Here is an 11,565-nt window from a genome sequence, read left to right on the forward strand (position 1 = left end):
TATGTCCCTGCTGGTGGGGACAAATGGTGTGGGTTACCGTGGGAGGGAGTAGAGCCCGGATTTCCTCACCTAGCTCTACATCTAAACAGCTGACTGAACTCTCCAAACTCGAGGCTTCTTAAACCCTCTGAAGAGCCAACCTTGTGCCCTCCCCATCTCTGGCCCCTCCCTGCTGATTCCTAGGCTGAAGTCTAGACTTCTGACACAAATGAAATAGATGCTTATGATGGAAGCTTATTTGCCTGGTGCGACTCTCATGTGGACCATCTCTGAAAGCAGTGGCCTTACCGCTATCCCTAAAGCACATCCACCATCCCCTCCAAACCCTCGTTGTTCCTTCACATTGACCCCCTCCCGGCCCAGGTCTGTCAGAGGGCTTTTGCTCTGGCTGGGCTGACAGCTGCCTGTCATGCCTGGGGTGTCCCAGGTTAGAGGTTAAAGACCCTTTCTCTGCACATGCATTGTTCACCCACCTGCTTACCACAGGACTGTGTGCATGAGGTGCAGGGGCCTGAGGTAGCCTGTCTCCTTTGTCACCACCGTATCAGATTTTGAATGCACCTTTTCATGACTGACCTTCTTGGGACCCCCAAACTCTTAACTCCCCATTCCCCATGTACAGATTCACTTGAGGGCAACCAAGCTCCTTATAGATCCCTGGGAACTCTGAAATTGGGGGCGGGTGAGGTAGAGGGAGGAGGAAAAAGGAAAGGGTAAACACACCCAGGCCAGTACCCTTGGACTGTCCTGTGCGGCACTCTTTCCTCCCAGCTTAGCCCGCGGTGCACAGGGTTCTCAGCACTGCCTCACTCCTGCATAGCACGCACCCCACATGAATCTGGCCTCATCATACCTAAAAACTGGACTTCTTCCCTGACACCCTAGATTTAGCAACAGAACTGGGAGAGCGGTGCCCAGGGAGAGGAGGTGCTGGAAAGGAAAGTTTACCCCCCCAAAGAGGTGTTTTTGTTGTCGTTAGTTAGGAAACCAGGAGGAGTGATTCAGCTGGAGTCGGATGTGGTGGGGATGAGGGGGTGGGAGTGAAAATGAGGGCCGTGTATTTGAGGCTGGAATTTGGGCAGGTGTTTATGAGGATAGAAATAGGGAGTGAGAAGAACAGGAAGGGAGAGACTGATGGAGGGACTAAGGGAGGGGGATCTAGAGCCAAAGCAGCGTCTGGCCCAACAGTGGATCCAAGCCATCCCGGGTCAGAGCGCACCTCCTCGGGGATACCGAGGGACAGTCAGATCCCTTGTGGTCAAGGCTCCTGCAGTCAGACTTGCGGACCAATAGTTAGAATCTAGTGCGACGGAGTTACTGCAAGGAGCAAAAAACTGTCCTGGGTTTGAGAGGACGTCCTGGAGCGGTGACGCCTGAATTGAGGTGGAGGCAACTCTTGGATCCAGCTGGCTATGGAAATCAGGATCAAATAATCCCGGCAACTGGGAAACCGCGTTCAGGTACGTTTCCCTGAGGGCCCAGAATCCACGGCCTCTTTAAGAAAGGGCGGGGCTGCAGCTGGCGGAAGTGCCGGAGGAAGGGGAGGGGCCACAAAGGCAGCAAAAGCCGGAAGTCGGCGCCTGAGTTGCGCGTGGTGGGGATGTCGGCCAGCGGGGCTGTGGAGCCCGGGCCCCCGGGGGTTGCTGCCCCCTCGCCCGCAGCGGCCCGGGCTCCGGGGCCGGGGCACTTGTTCCGACCTTTCAGCGCCGAGGACGAGGAGCAGCAGCCCACCGAGATTGAGTCGCTGTGCATGAACTGTTACCGCAACGTGAGGCGGGGCGCGGCCATGGACACCTGGAGGGTTGGGCTGAGACGGGGTTGAGGGATTGGGGTCTAGGGGTGGGTTGTGGCGGGGAGAGTCGGCGATCCGGTCAGGTGGGCCCAGCTGGGGACCCGAAGGCGAGGTAGGCCCGGGGGCCGGTAGACAGGGGGATAGGGGTTTCACTGGCTCTTTCCTTAGCTGTTTTCTGCTTTCCCAGGGCATCACGCGCCTCCTCCTCACTAAGATCCCCTTCTTCAGAGAAATAATCGTGAGCTCCTTTTCCTGCGAGCACTGTGGCTGGAACAACACGGAGATCCAGTCGGCCGGCAGGATCCAGGACCAGGGAGTGCGCTACACTTTGACCGTCAGGGCCCAGGAGGTAAGAGGAAACCACAGCAGTTACCCTAGTGTCTTAGAGAAAGCCCGGGGACTGGAGTCAGAGCTCTGGTTCAGGCCGTCCGACCTTGAGCAAATTTCCTTATGTGTCCAAGCCTCAGTTTCCGCCTTTGAAAAATGGCATCGGTGCTGTCATCTGCTCAGGTGAGATGAGACTTGTGAAAGTGCTTTGTAAACTTTGTCAGATGGAATCAAGAGAGCAGTGGTTGCTATGAGTGGTACTCTCACCATTTGGGCAGCTGGTTCCATCAAGGTACTCTCCTACATGAGTAGTCTAGACTCCCTGGAGTGGAGAGAGGAAGAAACAGTGGGCCGGGGGCTCTGATGGAGGGAGACAGTGTGCTATTTCCTGCAGAGAACCTGTACTGTTGACCTCTCTGGACTGAGAGTTTTTCTTTTTGCTCAGGACATGAACAGAGAAGTAGTGAAGACTGACTCTGCCACCACTAGGATCCCAGAGCTGGATTTTGAAATTCCTGCCTTCAGCCAGAAAGGAGGTAACATTAAGATCAGAATAATTAGTCTGTTCATGTTCATGCCTAGCCGAAATCTTGCTTTCTTGCAGAATCCCTGGTACCAGGTGTAGTGGCTTGTGTATGGGTTTGGCCATGTAATCATTGTGATTTTCATTGGTTTCACATAAGTGGAAAGCTTAGATAAAAACAGCTTGAGATGGTAGATAGCCATACTAAGACAGTGATGTGCTTATTACAGAACTTTAACATCACTCTCATTAGATGTGAATGGAACCTTGTTCCCTGCCTCCCTATTTTACATATGACATTAAGGCCCAGAGAGTTCAAGTGAAATGCCCAGGCTCTTACAGGCACTTGATAGGAGAGCCAGACTTACCTATCTTTTGTTCTTGTTGACCAGCTCTGACCACTGTTGAAGGATTGATCAGCCGTGCTATCTCTGGCCTGGAGCAGGATCAGCCCACACGAAGGGTGAGCTAGGGTTTTCTGATTGCAGCAGCTCAGGGAATAATTATAGTATATAGTTGTATATACTTGTTGAGCTTCCTGTGTAGCTGAACTGTCTCTGATTGAATGTTGGAGAACTTGGGGGGAAGCATGCTGTGGTGCTGTGGCTGCCTGGATGTTGCTTGTGTTGTACCGCCGTCCTTTCCATTGCCCTTCCCCCAGTGTATTCTGAGGCCTCTTCTCAGACAGATACTGTAATATTACCTCTGAAGAGCCTTTCCTAATACCCTTGGGTTTATCTGTACTTCCTGAGTGTTCCATTGTATCTTATATATATTAGGATATTTCATACATATGTATGAAATAATATAATTGCACATTTAGTCATCTGTCTTCTTAACTGGCTGTGGAGCCCCATAAGAGGACTCTGATTTATATACTGTTGTCTGTAACCTGGCATGAAGGCCTGGGCTAAGTGGTTGAATGAGTGAGAAAATAAGGCTCGTCTGGCACCCCCCCGTAAACTTCTAGCTCACTTGCTACTTCTTAGTGTGAAGCCTGAGTCTCTGTTTCCACTCAAACTAAGATGGACGGTGACTTCCTGTTGGAAGTGATGTGGGCATGACGGAGTGGGGACACAAGGTCTGTTACCAGGGTCGATGCTATTACTCTCTGTTCATGTCAGGCAAACGAAGAAGCCATGGCTGAAAGTATTGATGAGTTCATTGTCAAACTGAAAGAGCTAAAGCAGGTGGCCTCTCCTTTCACCCTGGTGAGTACTGAGGGACTCTAGGTGCCCTAGATTTAGGGGAGGAGAGACCATTAAGACTGTCTGAGATTTTTCTACTATGGTGCCTGAGTAGTCTGATGGCAGGTGGAGGATTGCATGTGATTTCTTGTAACTGCTCTCTTTACCCATCTGTTAGATCATTGATGATCCCTCAGGGAACAGCTTTGTGGAAAACCCACACGCTCCCCGGAAAGATGATGCCCTGGTGATCACACACTATAACCGGACTCAACAGCAGGAAGAGATCCTGGGGCTCCAGGTAAGTGCACTGAAGAAGCCAGAAGAATGCTCTGGAGTTATCTTGCACTCTGGATTGCTTGGAGTCAGTGGGAACTTATTTTGCTGCTGCCGTCCTGTGCATCCTGTCTCAGCACATGAGTGCCTCTCATCCAGCTCATGGAAGGATTTAGGATAAACTTTACAACACAGAACAGCAGGGGCTGTGATTCTGTCTTAAGCTCTGTTCTTCCCTTGACTGGGGCTTTGCTTTCTGATTTCTCTGTTAAACCCATGAGGTGGCAACTGACATAAGCATCCAGAGCATTTTCTTTCCCTCTAGGGCGGGGTGTTGGGGAGGCTGAGATCTATGTGACGTCTGATTTGCATCTCTGCTACTTTAGGCAGAGGCACCAGAAGAGAAGCCAGAAGAGGAAGATCTCAGAAACGAAGTGAGTCCCATTGGCTACAGTGGAGGAAGGAGCAGAGTTGTGGGCTGAGACTGGTGCTATTCAGTGTCTCTCTTCCTCACCACCAACACGGGCGGCCACCAGCATACCAGCTGAGTGTCTTTAGCCTGAGCAGGGTTCAGCCGCCTGGGAGGGCTCACCCTGCATCCCCACGTTGTGTTGCAGGTGCTCCAGTTCAACACAAACTGCCCGGAGTGCAATGCTCCGGCCCAGACCAACATGAAGCTAGTTCGTATCTTTCGTCAGGCAGTTGGGTTGCCCTTCATCTGACTCAGGCATGAAGATTATGTTCAGGCTGTAGAGTACTCCCTTCAAGGAAAGCACATGCTTTATTCCGAGTGATGAGGAGGATGTTGCCTTTGATGAGACTGTGCACCTTGGCTTTTGGGGTCAAAGAGCGTCAGGCCATGGTCTCTAGGCTCCTGTGTGTGAGCTGAGCCATGTTGTCAAACACTGGTGAACAGGGATCACCGTGGGGTGTGACCTTGCCCTCTTCTGGGGGGCAGTCTGTGTTAGGCTGCTTCTTGTGATCTGTTTCCTGCATCCTGGGACCAGCAACTATGTGTTTGGGTTTGTTCTTCCCCAGAGGGTGGTCTTGCTATCCTGGAAGCAGATTTCCTTAATTCCCCCTGCCAGAAATCCCCCACTTTAAGGAGGTTATCATCATGGCCACCAACTGCGAGAACTGCGGCCATCGGACCAATGAGGTGGGTGGGCGTCATCGCTGGGGAAGGCTAGCTTGAGGGTAACGCCTAACTTTCATCCATTCTAAAGCTGCTTAGGGTGAGGAGCTCTTGAAGGGACTAGGAATTACAGAGGAAAAGTTAGAGACAGCATAGCTTATTGAAGACGTATTTAAAGTTGGTTATGTGGAAGAGAGACCCACTTTTGACCTACCCCTCAGAGGAGTGGAATTGCAGGGAGGCAGATTTTGACTTAGTAATAAGGAACTTTCTAGATCTGTCTGAAAGTAGAATGGGCCACCCTGGAGGATTGTACATTCCCTTTCCCAGGGTATATTCAAGCATAAACTGTTTAAATTCTTAAACTAGAAAATTATAAAGGGGATCTACACATTAGTTGTAGTTGGAAGTCCCTTTCAACCCCAAGAGTCATTTTTTTTTAAAAGGTGAATTCAGTTTCTTGGCAATTTGGGGTAAGTTTTGGCAGCTTCCTGGGCTGAGTGTTCTGTGTTTGGTTTGGGTGACTGCTGCAACTATGGGTTTAAAAGGCACTGTCCATGGTAGCTGTTAGAGGGCCTGATTGGAGGTCCAGGCCTACCCCCGAGGTCTCCCCGCACCAGGTGAGGATCGGGGTCTCCTCTGCTGCTGCTCCTGACACTGCTGTCTATGCAGGTGAAATCTGGAGGGGCTGTGGAGCCCTTGGGCACCAAGATCACCTTCCACATCACAGATCCCTCAGATATGACCAGAGACCTGCTCAAGGTAACAGCCTGCTTGGGAAATTCTCCGCATGTGGCTGTCCCTGCTGAGGGGAAATTGTCTTTCTTTGATTATGTCCTGGGGTCATGGGGTATCTCCTTACTTGGGTTTGAGGATCCCTGAGCATAGTTTATCTATGGTTGGAAGTGCAGATTCAGAAGGTGACCCAGAAAGAAAGGCTCTTTCTGATGACTTGGCAGCCTTTTGCCTCCTGTCTGTAAGAGCCCTTGTTTCTGGCCTCTAATGACAGGATGCTTGCCAGCTTGAAGCCATGACTCAGAATGCCCCCTTTTAGGCTGGTTCCAGGAGTGAGTCTGGCTTTAACTAGAGACTCAGAGAAAACTGGGACAGCTGACTTTGTCCCCAAGCTGTCCTTGGTGGTATTAATTTGGCAACAGGACTCTGGTTAGCTTTCTCTAGTGGCTCCTGATTTAAAGCCTAACTTGATCTCTCATCTCACAGTCTGAGACATGTAGTGTGGAAATCCCAGAGCTGGAATTTGAACTGGGAATGGCTGTCCTCGGGGGCAAGTTCACCACACTGGAGGGGATGCTGAAAGACATTCGGGAACTGGTGAGTCCCCTGAGTATAGTTGATGGCAGCTTCTGTGGGGTGGCTGTGGGGAAGGGGCTAGAAGACCCCAAATTTCTAGTTTTGGGGGCTGATAACTGGAGTTTCTTTGCTTTAAAGCTGATTTGAGAAACTTAAATGTTATTTTGGATTGTGATGATAAGTTTATGGTAAATTCAGAATGGAAATTCTCAGGCCTAAATCTTGGCCGATGGAGATATTTTGTGATTTTGCATAAGTCATTTATGTCGCTGTAAAATGGGAGCATGAGGGTCCTTCCAGCACCTAAAACTCCTGGATGTACATGTATCTGTGTGCATTGACTTAATCCATGTGTTTTGCCTCTTAGTGAATCATTTCACTTAATTGATTCTCAGTTGCCAGGCATTTTGTCTTTGTAAGTTGTACTTTACCTTGCATTTCTTCAAATGAGGACCATAGTTCCTATTTAAGAATGTTGCTATAGTTTTGTTTCATGTTGCCATTTTGGCAGATACAGCCACACAGTCTTAGGAGTGGCTGTCCAGGTTGGAAAGGTGGTGTGGCCTGCATGGAGACCAAGCTTCCCTGCTGGGCCCCTCCCGCCAGCTTTATGGTTAAGCGTAACAAGCAAAGAGCCAGCATTCTAGCAGTTTGGATGTCATTTATTGCAGGTGACCAAGAACCCTTTCACACTGGGTGACAGTTCCAATCCTGGCCAGACGGAGAAACTGCAGGAGTTTAGTCAGAAGTTGGACCAGGTGAGAGGACTCAGACCACCTGGTCTGTGCTTGTGGTCTGGGGCTCCAGGGAGCAACAGGCTGCATACCCTTTCCTGCCACGTTTTAACATCTAACCAGAATGCTGGGGATTCTCCTAGTTTCGCTGTCCCATGCTGTTTCCTTTCTTGGTTTTTTTCTCCTTTATTTTGTTGGAGCATCTTCACCAGTACCTCCTTGAGAAAGTGCGTGGGAAGTAAGATTTCTGGGACTTTACATGTCTGAAAATTATTTCAGTCTCATACTTGATTGACTAATGGCTGGGAATAGATAGAATTCTAGCATAGAAATGAGTTTTTATCAGAATTCCTGAAGTCTTTCAGTCTCCCACTAATGTCTCCCAGTTTCGAGTTTGGCTATTAAGAAGTTTGAAGGCATTCTGATTCCTGATCTTTTGTTTGTGACCTAGTCTTTTGATGCCTTTTTGTCCCCTGTGATGTGAAATTTCAGGATGTGCTTTGGTGTGGGTCAACTTTCAACCATCGTGCTAAGCACTTGAGGGGTCCTTTGAATCTGGAATATGGCTCAGTTCTAGGGAGCTCTTAAAAATGATTTTATTGCTCTCCCTCTCTTCTCTCTTTCTGAAACCCCTGTTTTGGTTGTTGGGTAGAGTTGTCTGGTCTTTTGTAATTTACTTATTTTTCTGTCCTGTTTTCAGTTTCTTTGTATTTGCTCTACTCTTGGAGATTAATTTTCCGAACTTTCAATTGAGTTTTTCATTTCAACTGACATATTTTTATTTTCCAAGACCTTTTTTGGTCTTTCAATACTTCCTGTCCTTTTTTTTTTTTTTTTAAATAGCATCCTTTTGTTTAAAGGATGTAGAGTTTTTATTCTTGAGAATATTTTAATGTTGGGTTTTTTATTTTTGACATTTTATTTTCCTTGCATAGTTTCCATTTCATCTTAAGTTTTTTTTTTTTTTTTTTTGATATCTGTCGTTCAGTGTTAGAGGCTTTGTTCAGATGTCTGGTAATCATTGATTGTCTTTTAAAAGTAAATGACTAAAACACCTGATTGGGCTGAGTCTTGTTGACATTGGACTCATTGGAGGGGGATTTAGCTTAGCCACGTCACTGAGGTAACTAATACCAGAGTGGTTAGGTGTGTCCTCTTGGGCTGCTCAGATTCCCATCACTGGGTGTTCCATTTCCTGGCCTGAGAGTGCGGGCTTGGCTGGCAATGTTCTGAGAGCACAGCATGGGAAGAGGGCTGCAGTGTGGGTATGTCTGTTTCCATTAAGGGTACAGTCAGTCTCCTGTTCTTGATTTTTTTCCCCTCTGCCCTCAACTGGGTCAGTGTCCCCCAGTCCATGGCGTGCTGTGGTTACTTCTCCACAGAGTCATCAGTCTCCTGTTGGGATTGGGGAAGGGTGGTTGTTGGTTTTTTTGGCGTGGGAGAGAGATTAGGGATGCCGGAGTGCTTCTCAGGTAGCTTTCAGACAGTCCTTATTTTAGAACCTCTCACTCCATTTCTAGACGTACCTCATTTCACAAGTTCTTAGAACTTCTGGGGGATTCTGCAGTGTACACTGGGTTGGTTCTTGTCTGGCAGACATGGTCCCTTCCTGCCAGGAGCCTGTGAGATTTACGTGCTCGTGCTGTGCCCTCTCTCCCTCAGATCCTGGACGGTGACATGAAGGCCCACTTTGTTATGGATGATCCAGCAGGAAACAGCTACTTGCAGGTACAGTAGACCTTCCCTGGTATTTCATAGAGAGATACTTTCTGACATTCCTAAAATATGTATCATTTTCCCAGAAACAGAGAGACTTAATTCTGAATGAACTATTTTTTGTCAGGGAACCTCTTAGCAGAAATCGGAACATAAGCGAGGAAGCGGGAAGGTGGGATGGATTGTGATTATATGTCAAGAGGGGAAAAAGGACACCCCCAGGTTCCTTCTTCCTCTAGTCTAGCCGGTGTCCCCAGCTCTGAACCCAGCAATGGAGTTTTCATCTTGCAAATCTGATTGTGGAGCAAGGAGGAATGGTGCCTTTTCCAGAGGCCAAGATAGGGAAACTGAAAGGCTATAAGCTGTGACTAGTGAGATATTCTGGTGATTGATAGTAACTTCAACATTTATTGAGCAGTTATTATGGGCCAGGCACAACTGTTCTAAGGTCTCTCCACAATTTAGACTATGCTGCTCTCTTTAGATAGGAAGTTTTTTAGGCAAACTGTTCCCTCATTCCGCCTGGGACTGGACAGTCCTACTCTGAGCCCATGTGGGCTCTGTTGCTGCCCGTGAGTTGAGCCTAGCCATGAGGTATTGGAAGCCCTTAGAAATAAAAAACTCATGAAGTTTTTGGGGAAGTGGGAATTGGAAGCTGCCGGGGGAGAGAGGATCTCAGGATGGCACAGGCACTGACAGTCTGGCCTTGCAGAATGTGTACGCACCTGAGGACGATCCTGAGATGAAGGTGGAGCATTACAAGCGCACATTTGACCAAAACGAGGAGCTCGGGCTGAACGACATGAAGACGGAAGGCTATGAGACAGGCCTGGCTTCTCCACGGTAGCAGTGGGCGGTTCCCGGCCAGCCCCCAGTGCTGCTCAACCACAGGGTTATTACTGCAGTGGAAAAGGCTGGAGTGTCCCTTTCACCAGGCCTTGCCTGTGTAGGGAGGACACCTGGTCTGAGTCGGAGATCTGGGCACACTTTCTGAACAGCTTGTGATGGAAGTGCAAGCCTCTTGGGTTACTTGATCTTGGGTTGGAGGTTTTGAGTTGGCCTGAAAGAAACCTGGAAATGAGCCATCAGGCATGTCATTGACACTTTTTTTCTGATTAAGTCTTTACCCTCCCTCCACACAACACTTTCTCACCTAGGGTTGGCACTCTGAAGTTGAGAAGGTAGAAGACAGCTACAAATGAAATTTGGGAGTTGGTTTGGGTATATAAACACTGGCTTTCAACAGGAGAGAGTCTTCTGAGGGGAAGGAGTCTAGCTCAGGTGAAGAAGTTCTCATTAAAATGGTGGCTTTCAAACAGCACTGGCCTCTGAATTCATTCTGTCCTTGTTTGGTCTGCTGGTAGAGTACAACCTCCTGAAGAAAATTTTCTCCAGAGTGAGCTGGCATTTCATTCATTCCTTTAATAGATGTTCTATGATGTGCCAGGCACATCATAGAACTGAACAAAATAAAGCTCTGCTTTCATGCGGTTTCAAGTGTAGTGGGGGAAATTGGCAAGCAGAGTGGGTGGGAGGTTGACAATAAACCCACAAGTAAAACAGTGTCAGATTAATCACCATGTTACGGAGGAATGTTCAGCAGGGAAGGAGTCTGGGTAGTGCCAGGGAAGATGGGGGCATTTGCTTTTATTAGATGGAACTGCCAAGAAGGGGCAAAACTTAGACTGTGCCACTGGTCGTGAATCATTTGATCCTGCTTAACTTCCTTGTGAGGTAGACAGGGTTAAGACCTGAGCTTGGGTCTTGTCAGGGTAAGGTTGGGTTGGATACTGAGTAGAACAGGTAGAGGTGGAACTGAAGACAGAAATGGGCAGGAGGTGATGGGTTGAGAGGACTATACTGGTACTGTTCACTGGAACAGAAATGTGAGACTTCCCAAACACCTGCTGACACCAGGGTGGAGGCGGGGCTGTGGAGTTCAGTTTGAGATGCATTGAAGTGGACTAGAAACCAAGACAGGGTTGTGGATGGGGGACCCATGGGGCCCTCCAGCTAGTGAAGTTCAATGCCTCTTCTCACTAGTCCTCAGAGACCTGACCTGCTTTTCTTCCGAGGCCTGTGCTGTGACCATTCAGTATAGCCCAGTGGTTAAAAATGCGTGCTTCAGGGAAGTGATCTCCAAACCTGTTTTGTTATTAAATAAGTATTTTCTGAGCATGTATCCCAAGATATGTGTATTTATTTATGAAGTATAAAAATGTCTTCTTGACTATATATAAATAGCAGCAAAAATTTAACATAAATGGTGAGACAAAATATACAATCAATTTTTTTTTCCCCAAGAAATTTGGATTACCTCTTGTACTCCAGTTTGCTAGCCTCTGCTCCCAAGGGTCATATGTTGTGGCTGTGAAGTTGAGCAACTTAACCTTTCCAAGCTTCAATTTTCTCATCTGTAAAGTAAGGATAATAAAACCATCTGAGAATTGTGATGGTTAAATGAGATAATTCAAGTAAAGCTCTTAATGTCCACAAGAAGAAAAGACTTTTCTCCCAGACTTGAGTATTAGAATTCAATCTATAGTTTCTCTCTTTTGCTATGC

The 11,565-nt window shown here is 48.0% G+C and overlaps 1 protein-coding gene across 2 annotated transcripts; it reads left to right on the forward strand.

The window, feature by feature from the left end:
* Window positions 1-1,550: 1,550 nt before the first annotated feature.
* On the forward strand, window positions 1,551-11,176 carry ZPR1 (ZPR1 zinc finger). Of its 2 annotated transcripts, XM_014551186.2 has the most exons (14): window positions 1,552-1,768; window positions 1,980-2,141; window positions 2,565-2,655; window positions 3,035-3,105; window positions 3,767-3,853; window positions 4,008-4,130; window positions 4,492-4,539; window positions 4,723-4,789; window positions 5,194-5,264; window positions 5,913-6,002; window positions 6,462-6,572; window positions 7,223-7,309; window positions 8,948-9,013; window positions 9,714-11,176. In XM_014551186.2, exons 1-14 carry the CDS (start codon window positions 1,601-1,603, stop codon window positions 9,846-9,848), a joined length of 1,377 nt encoding a protein of 458 aa, XP_014406672.2. In that variant the 5' UTR covers window positions 1,552-1,600; the 3' UTR covers window positions 9,849-11,176. The 2 variants fall into 2 exon arrangements, with proteins under 2 accessions (XP_032328567.1, XP_014406672.2); XM_032472676.1 differs by lacking the exons at window positions 4,723-4,789; window positions 5,194-5,264 and having other exon boundaries at window positions 1,551-1,768.
* The last annotated feature ends 389 nt before the right edge of the window (window positions 11,177-11,565 follow it).

The sequence above is a fragment of the Camelus ferus genome, chromosome 33 (assembly GCF_009834535.1).
Source record: "Camelus ferus isolate YT-003-E chromosome 33, BCGSAC_Cfer_1.0, whole genome shotgun sequence".
Classification (NCBI taxonomy): domain Eukaryota; kingdom Metazoa; phylum Chordata; class Mammalia; order Artiodactyla; family Camelidae; genus Camelus; species Camelus ferus.